This window comes from Panthera leo, chromosome D3 (genome assembly GCF_018350215.1).
Source record: "Panthera leo isolate Ple1 chromosome D3, P.leo_Ple1_pat1.1, whole genome shotgun sequence".
NCBI lineage: Eukaryota > Metazoa > Chordata > Mammalia > Carnivora > Felidae > Panthera > Panthera leo.
This window is the reverse complement of record NC_056690.1, coordinates 44,454,941-44,481,252: the sequence shown is the minus strand read 5'-3', so window position 1 is coordinate 44,481,252 and position 26,312 is coordinate 44,454,941. Positions and strand designations below refer to the sequence as shown.

Sequence of the window (26,312 nt, the reverse complement as noted above, 5' to 3'; positions counted from 1 at the left end):
TTCTTATTTTATGAATTTTGCAACTCACTGAGTTATAGAACAGAGCCAGCGGTGATTGGAAATCACTGTGTTCCCTAAAGGTGATTAATCTGAAGTTGGGGGGCACCACAGGTGGTGCGTCAGTCACAAACATCTTCCATGCAGATAACCAAGTTGAAAGGTCCCTGGAGAGGAAACTTCTTGGCTCACCAGGGACTTCAAGCAGCTTGATTGTAGCCATTTGTGCCCCCTTCTCGTTACTGTAGGCTATAGCAGCCAAATGTGTTTAAGGAAAACCTGAGCACTGGCCTGTATTCCCTTCTCTGGGATTAAAGAGAAACAACATCATGTCTTCTGAGGCCATTACTCGAAAACCTTTAAAGAGGAAACAGCAATTTTTCTACCATCTGAGAATAAAAGGGGGAGGGGAATAAAACCAAGAATCTATGTACCAAGTCCATAATACTTTATGAGCACCAATGTCAAAGGCCTTTCCACAAAGATGGAAAAACTAATGAGTGGCCAGCACCCATCACTAGAAGGAGCTAATCAGCCTGAATAGCACATCGGACTGATAATGGTCAGGGAAATCTAAAATGTGCAGCTATCATTAAAGATGATCCAGTACTCAAAACAATGTCCTACTACACTGCCTGTTGGTCTGGAGAGAACAATGCATCTGGTTTGTACATTCTTATCCCTTGACGTTTTTAAATGTTTTTTTAAATGTTTATTTATTTATTTTGAGAGACAGAAAGAAAGCATGCATGCATGTGCGCAAGCAGGGGAGGGGCAGAGAGAATGAGGGAGAAAGACAATTTTTGCGCTGACAGTGCAGAACCTGATGTGGGGCTCGATCTCACAAACCTTTAGATCATGACCTGAGCTAAAATCAAGAGTTGGATGCTTAATCAACTAAGCCACCCAGCAAAATCTTGATGGTTTTTAACAAAGAAGTTTATTTCTAAATTTTTTATTTCTAATTTTTAGTTCTTGCTCTTCTCATCAGGAAGATACGCCAAACAAAAATACAACTACTCTCAGTTCTAGCTGTTTATCTTTTCTGTGGATGGAATTAATTTCTCCAAAGTTTTGGTATGCAAAAATATTCTACTGCTTAAGAGAAAATGAAAATCAAGAAAATGTTAAATCATTAGAGCATGCTGAGTTTTTAAGTGTTATGATAACAATGGGCATTCCTTCACCCTGGCAATCTCTTTCCAGCAGATAAATAATCTTGAATTGAAACAGCTGGTTAAAATCCCTGCTGATTGTTTCCAGGGCTCACTGCATTGGGTCCCTTTGTCTTTTGGTGGCCCAGATGGCTCCCTTCTGTTCTCCTCTGGGACACGATTCTTTAATCTGTGTTTGGTGAAACTTGTCTGTGTGAGTCTTTACTACTGTGCAGTTTGAATGCAGCATTAGAACTGTACAAGAACAGCATTCTGAACACACAGATACAACTTCAGAGTCCTGAATGACTGCCAGACACACCTAATACACATACATTTAAGGCTTCTACTTGTAGCCAAAGTAGATTTCTGAAATATGGGTTTAATGACCAAATAAGATTTTGCCAAGAGGACTACCAAATCTCAAATATTGCTTCTATGTCTTCCTTTTAGAACAGATTTCAACTTACAGTTCAATTCCACAAAATGTTACAAAAAATTCAGTTCAACAAATATTAAGTGTCTGCTGTGCCATCCGTAAACAGAGATGTTCCCTGAATATTTTACTTTCTAGTTGTGGAGAAAGAACACTAATAAACACACAGCCATGACACAGTATTGAATGCCACGGCTGGAGCACCACAGGGTGCAGATGAGCACTGAGTGCATGAGCTGTGGAAGAAAAGCTGGGTAAGAATGTGTCCTGAAAGCCAAAGGAACTGCAGTGTTTAAAGGAAGAAATGGAGGTCAACCATGCTGGCCTGAAAAGGTCATTGGTAACATTGGTGAGTCCTAAAAGGGTGAGGGTGGGAAGTGGAGGCAAGTTTTCAGGGCATTGAGGAGTGAGTGGGGAGATGAGGAAATGAGATGACAATGGACGACTCTCTCTCTCTTTTTTTTTTTTTTTAATGTTTATTTATTTTTGAGAGAGAGAGAGAGCATGAGTGGGAGAAGGCATAGGGAGAGGGAGAGAGAGAATCCCAAGCAGGCTTCACGCTGTCATGTGGGGTTTGAATCCACGAACTGTGAAATCATGACTTGAGGCAAAATCAAGAGTTGGAGGCTCAACCTACTGAGCCACCCAGGTGTCTCTGATTTTAAAAATTCTTTTTGTGTGTGTCATTCTTTTTTTTTTTTATTATATGAAATTTATTGTCAAATTAGCTTCCATACAACACCCAGTGCTCATCCCAAAAGATGCCCTCTTCAATGCCTGTCACCTACCCTACCCTCCCTCCCACCCCCAATTGTTTATTTATTTTTGAGAGAGAGAGAGAGACAGAGCATGGGCAGGGAAGGAACAGAGAGAGAGGGAGACACAGAATCCAAAGCAAGTTCCAGGCTTTGAGCTGTCAGCACAAAGCCCAATGTGGGGCTTGAACTCACAAACTGTGAGATCATGACCTGAGCCGAAGTCGGACACTCTACCAACTGAGCCACCCAGGCGCCCCAATGGATGACTCTCTTAACAATTTGGGCAGCTAACTAGAGGAGGGTGAGCTGGAGGGTTAGGTGGGATTAACAGAGGCTCATTTTGTCTTTGAGAGAGTGGGGGCAGGTTTAAATGGATGAAATGAACCCTAGGAAAGAAAGAAGTTGAAGGTGGCAATAAGTGAAGAGGTAATCAATTGTGTGAAGTCTATGAGAATGAGGAGGGATGCATCTAAAATCAGGCTTAAGTAGAGCTCTTTCACTGATAGGAGGTAAGGGGAAAAGATAGGTGTGTATGCAGTTAGGTTTCTAGATCTGGAAGCAGGAAGTTCTAATTATTATTATTATTTTTTTAACATTTATTTTTAAGAGACAGAGAGAGATAGAGCATAAGCAGTGTGCGGCAGAGAGCAAGGGAGACAGAATCCTAAGTAGGCTCCAGGCTCTGAGCTGTCAGCACAGGGCCCAATGAGGGGCTCAAACTCATGAACTGTGAGGTCATGACCTGAGCTGAAGTTGGCCACCCAGGCACCCCTGGAAGCAGGAAGTTTTTATCCAAAGTTTTCTTCTTTTGGGGTTGGGGAAGGGAGAAGTACACGGCATGGTCATATGCTAAGAGAGAAGGATGAAGACATAAGGGTTGGTGAAACAGAATCTATAATAGTCAGCCCTGTGAAGAATGGGAGAGAGATCCAACTAGAGAACCAAAGTATATGATGATATCAGTTGGAAGTGTTGACTTTTTTCCCCCTACAGTATCTAACATTGTGAATATGTAGGAAGAAATTTTGTGGTCTGACACTGGGGATATTGGAATGCTGATTCCAGGATCCAGCAGGAACTGGGATGTGACTTGGGAACAGGCAGCTGAAGAGGACTGGGAATGAAGAGCTTACGGTACAGAGAAGCTAGGATACTGGATGTATAGACAGTACCTCCAGATGATGGTGGGTTGGGAGGTGGAGCCTGTGAGCCAGGTGCCAACATCTTTTATAAACCAGGCTTGGGCACTGGGCAGCTAACTACTTGGTTGGAAATTGGTTTTAAGAATGTTAGCTTTAGGGGTGCCTAGGTGGCTCAGTCAGCTAAGCGTCTGACTTCAGCTCAGGTCATGATCTCATGGCTTGTGGGTTTGAGCCCCACATGGGGCTCTGTGCTGACAGCTCAGAGCCTGGAGCCTGCTTCAGATTCTGTGTCTCCCCCTCTCTCTGCCCCTCTCCAAGTTGAGCCTCTTTCTCTCTCTGTCAAAAATAAATAAAACATTTAAAAAATTTTGAAAAAAAAAAAAGAATGTTAACTTTAAGGGGGTACCTGGGTGGCTCAGTCAGTTAAGCGTCTGACCTCACCATTTGTGAGTTTGAGTCCCACATCAGGCTCTATGCTGTCAGCAGAGCTTCAGATCCTTTGTCCTTCTCTCTCTTCCCCTCCTCTCTCTGCCCTGTCTCTCTCTCCCTCTCAAAAAAACCAAACCAAAAGAAACAAACAAAAAAAAAAAAAAAAACCTTAAAAAAAATAATGTTAACTTTAGGTACTTGATTCCCTGCTGCCTGTCACTGCCCAATAAATAGTTTTTTAAAATTTTAGGTGACTGACAAGGTGATGAAGTTGATGAAACCAAGAATATCTATTTAGAAAGCAAAAATGCCTTCCACTATCTCTTCACTCCCCTTCCTAAGATCTTCCTAAGATCTTCCTAAGATCACTTCCCTTTCCTTAAGATCTCCTTGCCTCCATATGGATAGAATAAGCTACTTTACATATCAGAGACAGAAAGGTTTCTCTGTTTCTTTTATAATCAGGCATGTGTTGAGGCGTCAAATTTGTATCAATTCCCTGAGCATGATAAAACTTCCTTGCCTGGAAGCTGCCAGATCTGCTCTCATTCACTGCTCTCATTCACTGAGACCACCACAGACACCATTTTAAAAGCAGGGAGGAACAAAAAATTTACAGTCACTAATATTTCCTGTTGTCATCCCAATCACCTTGAATTGAAAGTGGCTTGCATTTTGATCACACTGATACCCTAGTATTCCAAGTTATAGAATTTGGGGTCTCCTTAGAATTAAAAGAATATGCTCCCACATCAAAAAATTTTTAAATGACATTACAACAGAAGTATTTCCTATAGTCTAAAAATTCCTTATGCGGCTTCTCCATTGATCATTCCAGCAGTTACAATCCATTTTGGTCAAACTTAAAAATGTTTAACCCCTTTAATTTCTTTTTTTACCTTCCAACTCTTTCCATGTTTTCTTTCTTTTTCTTTTTTCCTATCTGCTTCCCTTACATAATTAGAATGTGAGTTGAGGTATCACATGCTTTCCTTTAGAGCTGAGTCTGCAACGATGTGATGGTTTCTATTTTCACCTTTTTCTTTCACCCACACAAGGACTGCCAAGGATGTGGCCTTTCTGCATGCCCTGGCTGCTTCTCCCTGCCCAATGCTTTTCCTGGCCGACTAGCTGCTGAAATGCTTCCTTTAGGGAAAGGCAAATAGAACCAGAAAACAGAGCACTTGGACACTGTTTTCCCCTCTGTCTATCCCTCCCCTCTCTCCCTCCAGCCCTTCATTCAAACATTAGTTGGGCAGCTACTTGCACCTGGCTGGAGAGAGGCACAAGTGAGGCACAGGCCTGCAGAAATGAAAAAGCAGTTCTTGTCCCCAAGGCACTGCCCTCTGTGACCTTAGGCCAATGAAGCTCTTCTTGACTCATATGGTGAAACATGAGGAAACTGAACAAGATGATTTCTTGAGAATCCTTTCTGTTTTCATAGCTCTGATGTTTGAGTTGTTTTAGTGGATAATAGTTGTTTTAGTAGTGCTTACTACTCTGCTGTGGACAATTTCTCTTTATACCTTAAATGTGCTTGCTCTCATACAATCAGTTGTTATATGTTCCAAGAATATGAAGGTATTTAAATAGTAAAGCACATAAATGCTGGTGCCATCATGATATGGAATACTACATATTCATTAACAATGATGTTTACAAAAGCTTTTAATGATACAGAAAAATGTGCATACTAAAATGTAAGGTGAAAAAACAGACAGAGGTAGAGAAGAAAGCCTGAAACACTAGGTATTAAGTCATTTATTAACACCCAGATTGTAATACTAGTTATCCTTGAATAGTGGGATTATAAATGTTTAAAATTTCCTACTTTGATTCTTCTATTTTTAAAAAATAAAGAATGTAACTATTTTTTATAATAAAATGAACAGTTATTTTTAAATATATAGAAGTGATTGCTTTTGCAGCATAAAATTAAGTATGTATTCCAAAGCCAGATATGCTTTGGAATAATTTTAAAAATATGCTTTGCTTTGAATTTTCCACATTTGTCCATAACATTGGTTTTTCCAGATTCCAAGCTTATGTAATTGGTCAAATTCTGGTACCTTGCTGAGGTGTTATAGTCTTGAAATTCTCACTTTAAAAACCTGAGGACACTGAGAAGGGAAAAGGAAGGACCTATACAATTTCATCTCAAAAATGCAAGGTTTTATTTAGGGTCTTACATTTATTAAGAAAGGTGAAAATACAGGTCACCAAGAGGTTATTTTAGGAAAAGCCTCTGCAGAGAGCACAATTGCTGACCATGGGTGATTTCACCACTTGAAACAGGTGCTATGATGTGTTTGCTCAAGCATGATTTCAGATATCAGATCACAAACTCAGGAAGGCCACAAAGGCCAACTGGTACAAATAAAAGACATATAAGAGAAGGCATTCCCTCCATGGTAAGGAAGTGAAAAATCCATGAAAAAAATCTGGTGACTGCTTGCTATGACTATAGCCCATCCATTTCCCACAATAGGAGCAGAAAGTAGTGCAGAGACGGCGAGTAGCTGAGGGGGCCTAGAACTCACTCTGGTTTCTGGCAGAGGTGTAAGAGAAGGCGTTTGACCTTCTCTGGCTAATCACCTATAAGTCAATATTTCCAACAGGTCATTTTGTAACTTGTCATTCAGAATTTTAGAGGCTGCAAAAAATATCACACTGTTGACCAGGCACTTGGGCTTCCAGAAGGCATGGAAAGTCACATGTAGAGTGTCAGTCACATGGAAAGAGGGGAAAATCTATTGTCATTCAGCTCGTTTAGCCCATGGAACTAACACTGAAAGATTTCTTATAGAGTGTGTTACTCAAAGTGTGGTCCTCCCACCAACAGCACTGGCACCCCCTGGGAGCACGTTAGAAATGTTGAATCTGAAATAAGTCCGTCAGAGAAAGACAAATACCATACAGTCATACTTACATGTGGTATCTAAAAAACAAAAAAAAATAAGCAAACAAAAAACAACAACAAAAAGAAGCTCATAGATACTGAGAGGAAATTGGTGGTTGCTGGATGGGGTAGTGGGGAACAGGTGAAGGTTGTCAAAAGGTACAAACTTCCAGCTGTAAAATAGATAAATCCCAGGCATGTAATGTACAGCATGGTGACTATAGTTAATAATACCATATTGCATGTTTTAAAGTTGCTAAGAGAGTAAATTTTAAAAGTCCTCCTCCCAAGGAAAGAAAAAGAACAAATTTCTGCAAGGATGTATGGTAACAGATGTTAACTAGACTTACTGTGGTGATCATTTCACAATATATACAATTATCGAATCATTATGTTGTACACCTGAAACTAATACAAAGTTATATGTCAACTATACCTCAGTTGAAAAAAAAGAAATGAGCCCATCCAGAACCACTAAGAGGAATCTGCATTTTAATAAGATCCCCAGGTGATCTATATGAATACTAAAGTTTAAAGAGCACTGTATCATAGGTGTGAAACATAATAAACTACATTTTAATTTCCTGAATTTTTCTTCTTCTTACTTTTTTTCAACTATATTGAAAATCAAATTTTATTACTATGGTTAAAGATTCATCCTCCAGGTAAAATCTGCATGTGTATGTGTGTATATATGTGTTTCTCTCAGCTAAGGTACTCAGAAGCTTATAAAGATGACATTTATAATTTCCTTTTCAAACCTAGCTTACAAAGGCAAGCATTTTTTAGCTGCTCCAGTTTTCCAAATTATTTATTGCATCTTCTAATTCTAGGCAAATTTTATATTTGGAAGGGATACTATTTACCACAGACTTCTAAAATCTTTCCTTCCTATCTTTTTTCCATTTTCTGAGAAAAATATTTTTTCTTCCCTACTCATTCTCTTAAAGTCATTAGAAGAAATTCTAACTTTGTAGTTGTTTAAGGAGGTGTTATCATTGTTGACATGGGGGAATGGTTATCTGGTTTCCAGTTTGAAAATGTGCTGGAAGTGTGCTAAATATCTAAGAAGCCACCCATCCATGCCACAGAAGGGGCTCAGGTGGCATAGACCCCAGTGCCCCATGCAGGGTTATCCTTTGAGAAAATTTCTCTTCGTAAATGAACGACCAGTTTCTAGTCCACCAATTACATCATGGACTTAACAGTATCAGGCAAACATGCACATCAATTTACCCTTGACCTAGGAGGGAAAAGGGTCAGAGTACTTTTGAGGTAAAACTTGCAGATAAATTTAAAATAATGTTTAAAGTGCTCTTATCATTTGTATAACTGTAAAAAAAAGGATGGAATTGTTCTATAAACATTTGGATTAAGCAAAAGCAAGAGGCAGAGGGAATCTAAGTGTGGATCTTCATAGGGTGTTCTTTGAAAGTTCAATCTCACCTGATTGTCGAATCCGTTGAAGAGTTTGCTGGACCAGAACCTCCGATCTTGGGACAATGATGATGAAGTCCACTTTGCTGAAGTGGCCGAGGTCCAGGCTCTGGCTGCCGCTGTCTGCTATAGCACACACCTGGGATAAGAGTTTTCTGGCAACCGTTAGCTGTGGTTGATAAATTTGGAAGGTTTCAATATCTAAATCTAAAATAAAAAAGTCATAAGAACAAGATTAATTCACTTCTGTTGATGGCCACTATGAATCCATACAGGGGACACACAACACACATACATGGTAAAGTAATGCTCTCTACCAAGCATTCTCACTGTCTAGTCTCACTCTCTGTTGAGTTTTAATAGATTTGCTTATTTTCCCTGAAAACCTGGCTGAAAGGATGTGTCCAAGAGTGAATGTGGTAACTGTACAAATGTATTCTTTTAAAATCAACTGATTGTCTCACAAATCACTACTCAACACCCCTCCCCCACCCAGAAATGTAGGGACAGACTACACTCTCTCAGTGAGAGCCGGGACTCTTCTCTGGAGAGGAGAAGCAAGAGTTTCCAGTTTTCTTTCGCACTATCAGCAAGGTCAGGTGCCCAAGCCCAGACCTCGTTCAGGGAAGGAGGTGATGCTGTAACCATAATAATGCTGAGTTCCTTTGAACTTTTCTGGATGGCACCACAGTACACATTTCCTCTCCAAGTCAGTTGCAACATGATTTGAAATTCTCCTCCCTGGGGAATGCATGACACAGGTCAAGAGATACTACCTTCACCTCTCTTCCCACTTGACTTGCCAGTGCTTGTGACCTGGCAATTGTAGGTGGTTGTGGTGAACTTCAATGCTGACGCCTGTACTATCTGAAGAGACCTGACTCATGACATGGCCAGCTGGCCACTCAAGAGGTGACGGACGTATTAGAAAAACATTGCCCAAACACTCTAAACATGCCAGTAGCTTTTTATTACAAGTTATAACCAAGCAATCAATCTCATACGTGCATGCATGCACACACAAACAATGAACTCAAGCAGGCAACATTTAATACTTCTTTACGAGGCTGCTTTTTATTGGGAACACATGTGGAAGTCTCACTGAAACACACAAGGGCCCAGTTAACCTGCACTAATTAATGTTTTCTCAAATCAAACTACAGTGCGGCCAAGGCAAAGACAGTAGTCACAGTACCCTAGCCACATGGAACCCTGAGAGTGAGTGGAGATTTATACAGGTGGCTGAGAGAACCCACTAGAAAAGCCCAAAGCTGCAAACTTACAATAACAGAATGGTTTTTGACCCGCAAAGATTACCAATCAAAATAAATCTGTCTTTTGACAGGCTATTATTTCTTTCATGTCATAGGTTAAATAGATGGGGACTAGCACAGATGACAGCATAACTTTGTAGAATTTAACCTAGTAAATTTTGAAGTTTGAGGAAATCTAAAAATATCTTTAAGCAATGTTTCTTAAGCAGGGAATTGAGGATATGAACATGGAAATCTGTTAAGTACTCTAAGAGCTTTTAAATTCTAACTTTGTTAATAATTCAAAAACTATGAACATATTTTAGATCATCTGGGTGATCACTTTCTTACCAAATAACATGCAGAAGTAAGTAACTTTTATTGTGTGTGTTTGAATTTGTTTGTGTGACTGAGCCGATGCCAAGCCATGCTGCTTTTATTGCTGAGGCAATCCTAATATATAAATTATACATTCCTATCAAGTGAAGGCCTGAAGGCTGTCAGCAGCAGCTCTATGGTTCTGTTTCACGTCTACCCTTTGTCCTATCTTTTTTATCTCGGTTCTCTCCTATGTTGTCCTTCTCAAATAGGGAATTGGGAAAGGAATCTGAACATAAGGGAATCAAATTGAATGATGGAGCTCCTCAGTCCTGGTCCCACCATCCTCTCTTATGTCCTGGAGGCTTGCAGGGAAGATGGTGTGTTGGTATTGCTGAGCTATCTGCCAGGAACGCCTTGCAATCACTGAAATTATGTGTGTTTTACGTGTCAGAGAGTAAATGAAGGAGGTGGAGAGCCAGGAGTCCTGCACGGACTGCATTCCACACTCAAGCAGTTCTTTGTAAGCCTCAGATAACACTGAAAGCTCTCTGGGCATAGCTGGTGGAGCTAAGGAAAGTACCCCATGGACCCCAGAATTTTTCGAGGGAAAAAAAGAGAGAGTCTGCTTATAATAAAGTCTTTGATTTTAATTCTAGAAGACATTTACTAAGGACAAGGTGCTTGATCCAGGCCCCATTGTAAGACATTTTTAATTTGGACCCTATTTATCATGTAGACAATGAGGAAAAGCCTGTCATAGTCTGTGACTCTAAGACAAGACCTCAAAAATCCTCAGAATGACTTAGCTTCTATTTCCTCCTTTTGGTCTGAGGTGACGTTACCCAGGTTTTGCGTGGGAATCATAGCGGCAGCCTCCTGAGCTGACACACATTCGTGAAGGTCTCCGTTGAAGGGCGTAACCACACTCTCTCCTCTTCTTTGTTGCATTTTGTCTAGAAGCTTGTCCAGGTCATCGCCTATTACACAATAAAGCGGAGATAAGAAGATTACAAGGAATGATACATTTCTATCAGTCTCCAAATTGGGCACCTAAGCTGGGTTCTCATCAAGATTTGTCAGTCAGCCAGCTTTTCCTGTCTGGGTTTACTCAGCCAGCTTTTTATGTCTGAGTTTTCACTTGGCCATGCCTGTAGAGTATCTCTATAGCCAGAGCTACTCTCATTTGTATTGTGCTTACAATTTGTATGCTTTCACATGGCATATCTCTCTTGACCTCCATAATACTCAAAGCGGGCAGGATGGGATCATTCTATCTCCATTTGACATATTAGAAAACAGATCTGGGGAGGCAGAATCTCTCCCAAGGTCACATCACTAAATAGTGGCTGAGCGGAGGCCCTCCATATTAGTGCCTGCATGCCTTCCTCTGGACCCCTTGTTGTGTCAGTAACAAAATACTGAGGATAAACCATTCCGAATGAAGGAAGGTCGGCTGGCAAGTTCAAGCTCCACACTCATCTCCTTGACAGGCTAAGATTTAAATTCAGAAAATCACATAGTTAGGGGCTGTCAGTGTTGCTGAATCCTACAACCACTCACCTAATGATGTGGTTTTGAAATGCGATGCCAGGAAACTGACCTTTCCTGTGATGAGCTCATAACTAATTTCTTTCAAAAACTCACTTGTGGTGAGCATGCTCTCTGCCAGAGCTCTGGACTGATGCTGACCTGCAGAACAGAGGGAGAGGAGGTGATGCATCTGTGAACAAATACTCACTAAAATATGATTTATAATAGCAAAAATTGGAAACAACTGAAGTAAGTAACTACAGAGACTTGGTTAAGGAAATTAGGGCACATAGAAAGATGGACAATTACTCAGCATTTAAAATGACAATTTTAAACAGAAACTGTTTATAATAAAATGTTAGATGATCAAGGGCAAAAATGATATACCTTATGTTTTAACGTAAGTGAAAACATACTGTACATGTGTTTAAAGACTAGGGGAGAATGTGAAAAAACTTTAAGAACTGTGTTTGCATGGCCATTATGAATATCTGTATTAAAAATGTAAGTTTAAGACGTTTAATTGTTTTCTCAAATGAAAATTAAAAAAAAATAATGTATTATACTTTCTGAAAGAGATTTATGTCACATGTCATAGAGAAATGGGCAGGCAGGTTTTGCCAAAGTGAGGGGGCTTGGCTTCTTTAGTAGGAACAGGTGAGAGCCTTTCACTAGAGAGAAAAAAAGCAAATTTAATTCAGATGGCTGGCTACTCACGATGGTGCCTGACAGAAAATTGCACAAAGAACAAAAACACATTTTGTAATGTACCAACTTTCTGAACCTTTTCTTTAGAGTCAATGTTACAACATTAAGTATTCTCTTTAGTGAGGAGGTGAATATATGAGCTAAGTTCCTGCCAAATTTGATTAACTGGCTTAGGCCACCTGTGGCAATGGCTTTATCACATGTTAGAGTGGTAACATTTCCAAAACCTTTTAAGAACAGAAGTTACTTGAGACAAGGGTATCTATTACTAGGGTATGCTTTGAAATAATGTTCTCACAACCAGCTGACAGGGACACCAGTCAAACTAAGGGCTACAAAAATCTGATCTGAGGAGAAAAACAAAAGTTAAAATTAGGAGGAAGAACTCAAGTTGGAGCAATTAGCTAGAGATTAATTACATGGATGCTTGAACACCCAATAAATAGATGATTGAATGAATAGATTTAGAAAAACCCTAAAAAAACATGACTCACCTAGTACTACCACACAAAATTCATTTCCTCTGATTTTCGATGCACAAATTGCCACGACATAATCTGGTAGTCTTTGATAGTGTCTCATTTCACTGAGAGTCCTCAACGTCTCTGAAATGCCCTCTGCCAAAGAGTTCTGGGTCACAATCACATGAACCAAGTCTTGAGATACGCTGGCAATTAGTCTAGCCAGCCAGGGGAGCTGTCCTGGAGACACAGGTGCACACTGAGCACCCATCTGCAGGGCTCTCTCTCTCAGAGTAAATTCTTGCATAGCTTTCAGCATGATTTGCTCAAATTCTTCCCTGAGAGGTATCTGATCAGGACCTAAATTGAAGAGAATTACAGCTTGAATTTTAAAAATATCACGGCTAGAAAGGAGAGAAACACACACATATGTCCGTGTACGGTCCTTCCACCATACTCCAACTGGGCAAATGGGCTCTTTTTCCTGTTGGGGCCGCAAGTATGGACCCCAACTAACCATTTTCCATTGTGAAATTACCTTCTCTCTGCCTCAATATTAAAAAAAAAAATGCAGGCTTCTGTTTTCCTTTATGCTATTCATGATATTCTTAAAAGAGGATATACTGAGAGAGAGTATCAATTCCTTAGGGGGTTGTCCCTGAAGGTGGTATATTCGTTGACCTGTTAAACGTGGTGTTACAGACATGGTTAATGACTCAGGAGGGAAGAAGCTAAACTTTAGGTTTCACTCATTTCTCAATTTATTTATAGCTACTTTGAAAAACAGTTTAATGTATTGCATCTGTACCTATTCTAAGGCATACTGTCCTTAGGAAAATTAAGTTTAAGTGTTTTTTATTTTAGCTTATATTTAAGCAGCCACACACTTCCCCTAGATAGAGAATGTCACTGTCATCTAGCTGTTCCCCCAGCATTCTGGATTGTTAAGAATGGTGTTTGGCCCTTTCCTCCAGCTGTGGTTATGATAGGCTAAATTTGTGTGGGTGACTGGCAGTCCCTGGAATGAGGGGTGTTTTATTTCTCTGCTTCTCTTTAAAACTCAACCAGTCTGTAGGACAAAGCAAGCAAGTCAATGTTTGGCATCCAAGTGACTCAGATGAATTCCTATGCTCACTACCTCTCTTCAGTGATTTCTTTTGCTGTGCAGACCTGAGATTTGAAAGTCAGGCTCCAGTAGACAGATACAGATCCCTCAGTGTCTGTGACCCGAGATCAAGCAATAACCTCAGAATCCAGGATTAAAATCCCCTTGGGAAAGAATACAGGTTTAAGGGACTGCACTTCTGTATGAGAAGAGGCACCTTGAATGAGTCAGAAATCTCTCCTTCCACTAATAGGGATTTAAGTTGCCTCCCAGGCCACCACCCATGTTCTCTGGGAAAGTAAGAAAATGAAGGTTTAGTAATATTTTTAGGATATGGAAAATTAAATCCTCACAGAGTTTTTTTAATGCTGTCCATGGAAAGAGGGCAAGAACACTGCAATGCATACATTATGTTAATGTCTCTTATGCCCTCCCCAGTTGCTTGCTATAGGGAGGTGGATGCCTTCTTATCACCTGGGAACCACCAAAGCCTCTATCTTCATTTTGCTTTATCAAATTAGCATCATGATTAGTGGTCATTAGGTACATAGTAGGTGGTGAGCTCAAAGCGTATAGATTTGTATCAACTATACAAATGCACAGTACAAATGAGATGAAGGGAAGGTGGCTGTCTATTTAAAGCTTTCTTCCATCAGAATAAATGACAGCCCAAAAGCAAGTGGCTCTGTCTGCCATTCCCTACTGCCTCTCACAGACAGACCACCTGAAGGCTCAGAGGCCTGGTTCGTAGGTGTGTCCATAAGATCCACTCCAAACCATGATTGAGTAACATGTTCTATGAAGCAGTATAATTAATTTCAAATATAAAGGCATTCTGGGAAAATAAAATTATCAAACATGTTCATAGCATTCTCTACTGCCTCAAAATTCACTTTTAGAGTTTCGAAGAAACTACTGTTAGGAACTGAGAAGTGGAGGAAAATGTACCAAAGTTTAAATGAGGTAAAAGAGCAAAATGCCTTGCTTCCAATCACCTCCCATCATTTCCTCATCCTCAGCCTTTATGGCCAAATTGCAGGAGCCTTTTCTCCACTTCCCACAAGCTTGATAATAGTAATTTTTTCCCATCAACTGCTGGTCTCCAGCAACTCAGCCTAAGCATCAGTTCTGATAGCTTTTTTTTTTTTTTTTTTTTGATGGCTTTTCAGATAGAGCTACCTTAAGAAAAGACAAGGTTCCAACAGACTCAGAGCCTTCCAATAATCACTGGATTTGCTGATTTCATTATCTACTTCAAAAGGTTTTCAGACTGTGAAGTAACAGATGGATTTTTTTTTGAAGCGACTCTAGTGGAAAGACCTGTTCATTTTGAAGAATCTTGCTTTTCTCTTCTCTGTTACATCCACGTAGCTGAGCCATCAAAGTATTAGACCTGTTCTTCTAAAAGTTTGGATTTAAAAAAAAAAGTTTATCTATAATCCACAGTATATATGAAAATGTTCTTGCTGCCTTCTTCAAAACCTTGAAGGCAAAACAAACAAACAAAAACTCAAGGGAGTTTTTGAGAAGAAGAAGCGAGTTGTTGAGAATAGGTATCCTAACATGCAAAATTTAGATTAAAAAAAAAAAGAAATAGCCAGTCATGTTGCACATTGAGAGATATATTAATTGGCTGCCAGTAAAACTCCAGAAAGAACTGATCTTGCAAGTCAGACAAGAGGTCTGATTGAATGGAGATTTTTCTTTTCTTTTCTTTTCTTTTTTTTAAATAAGAGCTTTTATAGTAATTTGAGGGAAGCCATTTTGTCTTGACCATTTAGTTCATTTAATTAACTTGGACTTTGATATTTTAAATTGTTATTAAGATTGAAAAAAATGCTGTGCTGACTGGATTGGTCTGCCAATAGAATTACTCTATGAAGGCTTGTTTTACTAATTCTGGATGCATTTGGAGGTCGCTCTTAGATCTTAGAACATAGCTAAAAGTCAGTGTATGTAGCAATTAAAATTATGACATCAAATGAGCTGCAGACAGAGGTGGTTTTTATAATTTTATTACCCACTAATCAACATGATTAGCAAGTCCTATGTTTACCATCAAAGTGATATCTGAAGCCTTCCACGTTTCAAAAGCCCTGTCAAAGCAGGCCTTCACTGTCAGGGTACCAACACTTACAGCCACAGGTGCTAGCTGATGCTCCAAAGACTGAATCCGGTCGGATGAAGCTTTTGTTTTGTTTTTAGCATTGGTTAGCCCAGTATTTTTATTATTTAACACTTATATATTTTCAAACATTAAAATAATTCCTAAGAATGCAGATGGAAAATTTCTTCTATGTAATATTACATCTTGAACATTTTCCTAAGTAAATCAGTGGCTTGAAGTCCTGAGTGTATAATTAGGCTGCATATTAGATGACCTGCTGCAGTTTGCAAAATAAAGGACATTGCAATGTAAATGCTGCTGAGGCAGGACAGTATTGTCAGGACACCTGCACACACCCACTGTGGGCCTCTGGAGGATATACCAAAGAGAGGAAGTGAAGGGTTCATGACCTATGTATCTCCTTTACCCTACAACCTACAGAGCCTTCCAGGGAGGTCCACAGTTACTGCCTCAATGAAGGAAAACACGATGGGACTACATCAAAGGGGTGTAGCTGCAGAAGAAAAAAAAAATGGATGTAGGGACAGTGGATAAACAAGATAAAAAGGCTAAGTGGAAAACTGTAAAATAATTGTCTAAGACAATGGCTACATTTTCAGTCCAGATGATAGGTGCATTTTTGGAAAGGTGGCTTGGACAGACTCCCCAAGGGAGGAGGGTAACCATGGCCATAGCCCTTTGAGGTTCTGCCTATATTAACTACTCTGGAGACCTTAGGACCATCATGAGACTGGACACTAGGTGGAGCAATTTATCTCTTCTAGGACACAAGTAAAGCCAGAGGGTTGGGAGGTTAGGCAAGAGAGAAGTGGGGAAAAAAACAGGCAAGTGGCAGAAAGGAGAAGAAAAGAAACGGGAGAAGAAAGGGAACAGTCATAGAGAGCGGGGCTGAAGGAAAAGAATGTTAGAAATGAAAGGGAAAGTAAGAGATGGACAAATAGACGAATATGAGAAAGTGGGGAAAGAAAGGGAAAAAAACCATGTTGCGAAAAGAATAAAAATCGTCACCATCAAATAATTATTAAAAATTGCTTACCCAGTCGCACAAGATACTGTATCGTCAGAAGAATCATGTTTTCCACACTCAGGAGCTGGCTGCCAGTCAACCCTAAATGTTCCAAATCTTTGTTTTCCAACTGTGGAATCTTGTAGCAATTCACCAGCAGAGGACTCACAACAATGTCACCAACATTTCCATAGAAATAGGGTAAAGTGCCATAGCCTGCCCCAATAGAAGCAGGTCAATAAAATTCAACATTTCTTTTTGAGGTCCAACCAGGTATACTTGCTCAACTAGGATTAAAGATGCTTAACAAAGTTTCCTGCCCTCTTAGGTGACTACCAAACAAATCACTCAAATATCCTAGGGAATTCACTCAGATGCTTCTCACTTATATTAAATCAGATGAACAGGAAGCAAAAGACTCAGATTATATTACCTCTGTTTCCCACAGAAAGGACATGTTAATATTATATCTGCCACAGAGAATTGATGAGAATTTGCAAAACATCTCTGTATCCTTTTGTAAAACTGCAATGATAAAATATTTCCCAATAAAATTCTTGATCAAGTTTCTTTCCCCATAAGATGACAGAACACAAACTACAATAACATGTTTCATTTCCTGAGGTTTTCTTAAACATTTTAAAAAGCTAAACTCATTGATCACCAGCAATATTCTTCTAGTCACTGGTACTTGCAGGTTCCTACTCTTTGTGCTATCTTAGTTATTTTTATGTTCCCTTCTTAAATGTCCATAAACAGCCTCAAATTATCTTAGAAGTAGATAGGACAAAAATATGTTGAAATGCACCCTATTTTGGTGGTGTGGTAAAGAGCGTAGTCCCTCTGTGAGACCTTCTAAAAGGCAGACACCAAATGGTCCCATGTTCCAAATATCTTTCCAAGGCTTAGCTGCATTATGCATGCCACTCAGGTGTTCAATAAGAACTTCCTGACCATATGGAATTTAAACAACTGGGGTTCTCCCAATGCCTATAGGCCCAAGAGCAGTGGATAGGGCAGCCTGATAAAGGACAGGGCTTGAAGCAAAACCATCCATGTCAGTAGGCTCCAGTCAACCAAAAGAAGCAGATAACACCTCACATAGACATACCCTAAAGATCCAGTGGAGCTTATACACCCTATCTGTTCAGTTCCAACGGTAAAGCAGGTAGTCTCCTTCTGATCTAGGATAGCACCCAAATGAGGTGACTCTTGATGTGAGTCTGAAAAGCACTAAGTTAGTCCTGGAATCTAGAGACCTCTAAATGTCTGCACCTCTACTTATAGACATCTTGGAAACACTCAGACTCTGTAAACATACTAATTCACAGATGCTTCTCCATGGTTCAGATATGCAACTCTGGGACTTCTTTGTTCTCCTGAGTGGGGCCTGTTAGCTGGTTTAGCTTGTTTTTTCATTTCTCTGTGGTTTGGCTCCCTTTTCCCCACCTTGTCCACTCTTGCCAACCCTTCAGGAACTAACTGAAACATCACCTCTGAGAAGTCTTTTCAGACTCCCTCCATGCAAAGTTAAGCTCTCTCTCCTCTGAGTTCTTGTAGTTCTTGGTTGTGAACCTGTACTAGCTCAAGTATCACAATGTTGTACTTATTTAAATGATAGACTTCCTACTAAACAGTATTCCCTGCAGGCAAATAGACTGCCTTATTTCCAACTTCTAGTCACATGTTTAATATAGCATGAGAGAGCTGGCCAATAAAAGCTGAAAGAATTAATAAATGGATAAATGACTACATGCATGAACAAATATGGATAAATATATGAAGAATGAAATGAAGAAACACTACTAGATGCCAGCAGACACAGGCAATTTGGAATTCTTTCCCCTTACCTATCAGAATTACTGGTCTAACTCCTGAGTTAGTCAGCAGGTTTTCAGGAACAATTACAGTTTCCCCTGCAGGAATGGGTCGAGGTTGTAAAATTCCAGTTAATGGGGTCTGTGGAACTGGGGCAGATAAAAGGGACTCTGGAAAAAAAGTTGTTTGACAAGAAGGATTAGACATGAAAGCTAAGTGAAATACAACTGAAATCAACAGTCTTAATACTTTTAATATAGAAGTTTTAGAAGTCTAATCGTCCATTGTTCTTTAATTAAAGTAATTCATGGTTTATTATATAAAATTAGAAGTGACAAAAACAAAAGGAAAAAAAATCAACCATAAATCATCATCTGGAGATAACTACTATTTAGCATTTTCATAGTTTTTCCTAGTTGTTTTTCCACATGCAATCTTTTGGATTCTGTTTCACAGTTAACTCCCCCACCTCCACTCCAATTATCGTGGTTTATCTGTTCATTATAGAGAATTGGAAAATTCCAAAAACAGTGAAGAAGGTCAAACTCATCACTAATCAGTACTATCTAGAGTCAAACACAGTAACATATGGGCATGATTCTTTGTATATATAGAATCTCTATGTAGTCTTTAAAACTAAACAAATTTTTGAAGAATCCCATCCATCTCTTAGAATTGGCATGTTTACATTTGTCTGTGCTTAATACAGCAAGGTAGACTAGTGTTTGAACATTTAACAGTAGGTACCCAATGGCTATGGCTTGGTTATTATAAAGGAGAACAAGTTGGGTTTTTTTTTTTGGGGGGGGGGGTAGTTTCTAGACCAGAAATAATAGGTGCAGGTCACATAAGGAACCAGAGCTCAGGAGAACATATCTAATAGCACAACCGGCAAAACAAGTCCATTTGTGACCTGTGCTGGTGGGTTACTAGCATCATGCCGCATGTAAAGAATGGCTTATTGATACTGTGGGCCAAAACAAAGCCAGATGCTAACTTAAGATCCATTGTGATGACACATGTACTTTTAGGGAAGACAGATGTGATGGGGACAAAATATCAGCTACTATTAATTTCCTTACATAATACAGGACATAATGATTAAGGAAATTTATCTCCAATGGTTCAGGGAGAGAATAGAAGACACCTCTGCTAATTAAAAAAACAAACAAACAAAAAAACTTAAAACCCATCTTACCACTTCTTGAAAGAGGGCGAACTGTAGGAACAGGTACAACTAAACCAGGTTGGGGGACAGGTGACCCAGGATACCATCCCCGGTGTCGTTTCTTTGGTGGCCCAGAAATAAACATGGTAGCTGAAGGCAAAAAGAAAGATGAGCCCTGTCCTTACTAGTGGAAGAAAAAAGAGAATTCAGAGTAACATGGGGCCTTTAATTTGATTATACTCAGAAAGTCTAAGCCACTCTTCTAGAGGTAAAGATAAAATTAGAAAAAGTCACCCTAACAATACCACCTCACATTTGTATGCTGTTTTACAATTTACAGTTTTACCCAGATTATTTCATTTAATTCTGCCAACAACCCTGTGAAGTTGTAGGATAAGTATATTTTTATACCAATTTTGTAGGTGGTTAAAGGAAGGCTCAGATTTGCCCAGAGTCACACTATAGAGAAGAACCTTGAACTCTGTATCTTGGTCAGCAAAGCTCATGGTTTTTCAAGGCATTTCCTTTTACATCTGTTTCAACACTATTTTCTAGTGAGGCTCATCCTTGTAAATCACCAAGATATTTAATCATCATTGTTCACACCAATCATAAACCTTCAAAACTTTGGACGAGAAGCTAAGGAAAAACTGGGAGTGTACTGTCAGATAATTCATCACTCCAAACTCCATAGCACTTCTTCCATAATTTAGGTACATTCTTTCAAAACTCTAAGATGGGTATTGTACCTTGGTCTCCTGATGCATAGCTAGGTCTTGGTGATAATGAGTAATTTCCTGGGCGGGCTGGAGTAGAGCTGGAGGCACTGCTCTTCCCTCCATGGCTACTGTTTCCATTAGCAGCATCTGTACCACATGAGAGGAAGACTCAGAACAGAGGCTGAGCAGAACACTGCATTCTGTGACACTGAATTTTTCCACATGCAATCTTGATAAACCGCACACTGCAGGATTCAAAGACATCTCACGGACAGGACAGTACAGTTGTGTAAAACTGACTACAACCATAAGACTGGTACCTTCTTCAAAACGAAATGTCACCTAAAAATAATTTTCTGGGATCCTAAGAGATCTTTTACAATCATTTTCAGTGAAGCCTTTGGAGATGGTGGGTGGAAGAAAGAGAAAGTTGTTTTGTTTTGTTTTTATATCTTGGGAATTTTCAAACATATACAAAAGTGGAGAAAATAGTATAACAAATTACATACCTATCACCCAGCTTCAACAATTATCAACACATAGCCAATCTTGCTTTATCTATACTCCCTCTCCCTTCCCCCTCACCCAACATACACACATACTTGCTCTAGATTATTTTGAAGCAAACTTATTTATATCATTTCATCCATAAATGTTTCTAATGAGTTTCTAAAAGAAAAGAACTCTTAAGAACATACTGTAATAAGGGCACCTGGGTAGTTCAGTTGGTTAAGCGTCCAACTTGGGCTCAGGTCATAATCTCACAGTTCTCAAGTTCAAGCCCCATGTTGGGCTCTGTGCTGACAACTCAGAGCCTGGAGCCTGCTTCAGATTCTGTGTCTCCCTCTCTCTCTGCCTCTCCCCCACTCGTACTCTGTCTCTCCCTCTCTCACAAATAAATAAACATTAAAAAAATTTAAGAACATAACTGTAATGTCATTATTATACTTAAAATTATCCATGATTAATAATTTCTTAATATCAAATATCCCATTAATATTCAAATTTCCCTCCAGTTATCTCAGAAATATGTTTGTTTTTTTTTTACAGTGGACTTCCTCAAAAAGGAAGGTTCAAAAAGGATCTACACATTGTTTAGTTTTTATGTCCCTTAAACCTCTTTTTTTAAGTTCACAATTATTTATTCATATAATAAAAATACAGTGTTCACATTTCATGGATTGTCTCACAAATTTTAAGAATAATTTGAAAAAAAAAGAATAATTTGTTTGAATCAGGGTAAGGTCATACACTGCAAGTAGACTTAAGATTATGTAATTTTTGCTGAGTTTCCCAGACTCTTTAGGGTGTCAGTTATATCCTTCCCCCTCCACCTCTCCTTAAACCTCCTTTAATCTATAGGATTCCCCTTCTTCTTTTTCTTTCTTCCAGTTAATTTGCTGAAAATCTGGCAGAATTTCTCATTTTCTGAATTTTGCTGATTGACTATCTATGGCATCATTTAATGTCCCCTCTTTCCTATACACTAATTGTTAGATACAGAGGTTGGCTCAGATTCAGGATTGAATTTTGGGGCAAGCATATCTCATAAATAGTGTCATATTCTTCCATCAGCAGGCACATAATAACTGGCTTTCTCTCTTTTTGTCATGTTAAGAAAGAGCAGGGGGTTCAAGAGCTGTTATCTTAATCCTCAAATTATAAAGCTGTCCATCAAGGGGTGCCTGGGTGGCTCAGTTGGTTAAACATCTGACTTTGGCTTAGCTCACAGCTCGTGGGTTCAAGTACTGCATCGGGCTCTGTGCTGACAGCTCAGAGCCTGGAGCCTGCTTCAGGTCCTGAGTCTCCTTCTCTCTCTGCCCCTCCCCTGCCCGTGCTCTGTCTCTCAAAAATGAATAAATATTAAAAAAAATTTTTTAAGTTGTCCATCAGTCCATCTGATGGTTTTAGCAACTATGCTGGTTACTGCCAAGATCTATAATTTCACTAATTTTTAAAATATTGTAACAACTTGGATTCAGTTTGTTCAAGTCTATAATCTAACCAGAAGGTAGATTCTACAAGAACTGTTGGAACAGAATAAGAAACTTGTAAAGTTTCCAAGAATGATAAGCTCTCTTCTCATTCTTCCTCTGCCTCTCTGACCATTTATTTTCCTTAAACACTGGAATTTTCGAAAATATTATCCTTGTTAACAGCTTGCCTTCTCCTACCTTTCCCCTTAGCAGATACTATTTACCCTGGTGATTTTTTTTTTTTTAGGTAGGCTCCAATATGGGGCTTGAACTCAGAACCTTGAGATCAAGACCCGAGTTGAGAACAAGAGTCAGACGCTTAACTGAATGAGCCACACAGGCAACCCCCCACTGGTGATTTTAACCTCATGTACAATAAATTAGATGACTGTTGAGCAGCTCCACTTGGATTATTCCACTTGGGTATTTCAAACTTAACATGTCCGAAGTTGAACTCACAATCTCCTCCTGGAGAACCTGCTCCTTCTTCTGTATTTTCTGTCTTAAGTAATTGCATCACCATTAGCAGAAAGATGGATGCAGACCCGAGACCGCTTCTTACACTTCATGCTTACATTAATCAGACAAATTCTGCTGATTTTACTTCCTGAGTAGTTCTTCAATATGTCTCTTCCTCTACAACCTATTATTATCCAGGTCAAGGACCTCATTCACCTAGACTACTGAAATGACCTCCAACTAGTTTTCCTATCTTTTTTTTTTTTTTTTCTGCCCAAGTGATCTAACTCAAGTTCAAATCAGACCAGATCAACTCCTGTGTTCCATAAGTTATAGAGTAAAATCCATTCTTCTTAGCTTGGCCTCTTGTGACCCTTTCCTTGCCCACTACTTGCTCCCCTCCTGCCACTCCCTGAGTTTTACGTTTTATGGTTCTAACAAGTCCAAACCAGTGGAAGTTCCTGCACACATCATGCTGCTTCTTTTCTTTCCTTTTCCTTTCAAGCTTTGATCTTGGATTTTCCCTGAATTTGAAGTATCTTTCCCCTACTCCTTTGTGCAGTGAATATCTCCTCATAGTTCAAGACCAAGCTCCTCCAAGAACTCATTCTTCATTACTCCCTAAAATGTTGGGCTAAAACTCTCCCTCCTTTGTGCTCCCCCAGCATATTGCCGTATTTACTGTAGTACACTGAAAATAACTTCCTATAGGTCTATCCCCCCAACTAGGTTATTAGTTCATTAGAGGTCAGGGATTGAGCATTATTTATATTTGTATCCTCAGTTCCTCAAAATAGCAGGTACCCAAGAAATGTTTGCTGAACAAAACCAACCTGCTCTGTCTTCCCATGTGCCAAATGTCATTCCTTGACTCTTCTGGTTGGAGCACAGAGAACACAAAGCTTTGTATAATAATACAATATTAGAGACAGCCCCACTTCTGTCTTCAGCTGGAAGGAAAAGAGCTTCTGTTTTCTTGTAGCAAATTGTCAACTGGATTTCACGTAAGTCTTTTATAGACTATGTATTTACCAAAGAAATATAAATGAGGAAAACATCACCTGCAGCAAAAGTCTTCCCTACAACCTGCAAAGATAAAGCCAGTGGCTTCACAACATTCTTATTCCGGGTCAGGTCCTGAGCTCCACTTAAATTGATTGCAGAATTAGCTGGACTGAGAATCGGTGAATCTTGAAAATGAAACAGGTTGTTCAAATTAGAAACTATTTTACATGCAGGAAGAAAGTTAATTCATCAAGAAAGAAATGAGAGAAAGCAGATTGTAAAATACCAGTTTTATCCTTGACCTATTTTAAGAAAGTCATTTTCTCTGTATTCAGGTTTCACTTTCTTTGTATGTATTTAACAAACACTATAAGTTACTATGTGCTGGGTACTAGTATATGTACTTTAAATATATCAATTCACTGAATTCCTATAAAAACTCAATGAGATAGGTAGTATTACTTTAAGGAGTAGTAGTCATTTAACTTGGTCAAAGTCATATGACGTGGCATCAAGGATATTATTATGTGCCATATTAAAACTATCTCAGGGGTGCCTGGGTGGCTCAGTCGGCTTATGTCTGACTCTTGACTTCAGCTCAGGTCATGATCTCACAGTTCGTGAGAAGGAGCCCCGAGGCAGGCTCAGTGCTGATAGTGTAGAACCTGGTTGGGATTCTCTCTCTCTCTCTCTCTCTCTCTCTCTCTCTCTCTCTCTCTCTCTTTCTCTCTCTCTCTCTCTCTCTCTCTCTCTCTCTCTTTCTCTCTCCTTCTCTCTCCTTCTCTCTCTCCCTCAATAAATAAATAAATAAATAAATAAATAAATAAATAAACATTAAAAAAAATCTTCACAGTTCCCCTTAAAGTTGTATTTTAATTAAATATATTTAATTCTATTCAGATGAGTTTGTTATTTAAAAAAGTTGTTCTGCAAACTAAGTCATTGCAACGTAGGAAGAAGTACTTTCACTGAAGGAGTTTGCTTTAACTTTTGGAATAAACTTGAATTAATTTACCTATATAATGCTAGGTACATCCAAAAGGTGGTTCCCATTTGGATTCAGAAAATAATGCAGCTCAGAAAAAACACATGCCATTTCAGAAACAGGCCATAGGGGATATAAAGACTAAAGCCAAATAGAGTTTTCCAAAATAAGTATAGACCCCCAATCAGTGACTCTATTCTACCAGAAAGCTTAATCAATTAGTACCAGCAAGGGTCAAAGGGATTGTGAAAATTTGAAAAGAAAAAAATGTTCTAAAGAACAGGATATTGATGGTACTACATTAGGAATTATCTAAAAGATAGTGTTTGTATACAATGTGATTACTGATACATCTAATCAGTGTTCCTCATAAGAACTCAAAAAATTGAGTTTTGAATGGCTCAAAAAACTCAAAAACTAAAAAAAGTAAAAAAAAATTGAGTTTTCTACTGGCTTAACAGAGTTAATGTGCCTCTCTGGGGGCCAGACTTACCACCCAGGAGCAATTTTAGGGTCTATAGGAAGAGGCCAGCAACTGCATATACATTACAACACTGCAGAAAACTGAAGACAGTTTTTTATATCTTATAGGATAGGAATCCTAGGGGAGTTTGATGTGCTATTATATAGGTTAGTCATTATGTTTTGGGCCACAATTGTATTGTTTGGAACAAGGCTAGTAACTTACTATAGTGGTTTATACCTATAATGTTAGCATATTTCTAATAGTCCAGGTAAACATATAGGTGAAAAGTAGTTGATCAATTATGAAGGGTTGTGATTTACCTTATTTTTTCAATTCACTGAATGCAAATTAGCACAGACCAATATTTTTAAAATAATGAAAAGGAAAAAAATTAATGTACAAAAATCAGTCTTCATATATATAAACAACAATAAATAGATAAATGCCTAGGAATAAGCTTAATAAGAAATGTACAAAACTATATGGAGAAAACTTTATGAAACTTCTTAATATAATGTCCGGGATTTGTTTCATCTATTTACTTATTTATTTATTTATTATCAAACCTGCTTTATTGCATGTTTTAGCACAATTGTTCCAAGCAAAAACCATCGTTTTATGTTAACCATATTGCATTCATTTGCACACCTAAAGTGTCATTTCTCCAGTTATTTTACCAGAGCCACATTTACAATTATCTGTAAGGTCAAATCTATTTTTGTAATACATTTTATTTCTTATTTTATATAGATATAGATATAGATATAGATATAGATATAGATATAGATATAGATAGATAGATATAATTTATTGTCAAATTGGTTTCCATACAACACCCAGTGCTCATCCCAACAGGTGCCCTCCTCAATGCCCATCACCCACTTTCCTCTCTCCCCCACCCCTCATCAACCCTCAGTTTGTTTTCAGTATTCAAGAGTCTCTTATAGTTTGC

At 38.9% G+C, this 26,312-nt stretch overlaps 1 protein-coding gene across 7 annotated transcripts in view; it reads right to left on the bottom strand.

The window, feature by feature from the left end:
- GREB1L (GREB1 like retinoic acid receptor coactivator) overlaps positions 1-26,312 on the bottom strand; it is a 174,567-nt gene that overhangs the window by 67,056 nt on the left and 81,199 nt on the right. For all 7 annotated transcript variants that reach the window (XR_006195366.1, XM_042911022.1, XM_042911025.1 and 4 more), the window contains 9 exons: positions 23,966-24,094; positions 20,500-20,616; positions 19,781-19,900; positions 18,615-18,752; positions 16,795-16,980; positions 12,559-12,885; positions 11,387-11,515; positions 10,669-10,803; positions 8,262-8,459 (listed from right to left, as the gene is read on the bottom strand). Coding sequence is in view for 6 of the 7 variants with exons in the window: in XM_042911022.1 (XP_042766956.1) it covers positions 8,262-8,459; positions 10,669-10,803; positions 11,387-11,515; positions 12,559-12,885; positions 16,795-16,980; positions 18,615-18,752; positions 19,781-19,900; positions 20,500-20,616; positions 23,966-24,094 (1,479 nt within the window). In the remaining variant the exon portion in view is untranslated. The remainder of the gene's footprint in view (positions 1-8,261; positions 8,460-10,668; positions 10,804-11,386; positions 11,516-12,558; positions 12,886-16,794; positions 16,981-18,614; positions 18,753-19,780; positions 19,901-20,499; positions 20,617-23,965; positions 24,095-26,312) is intronic.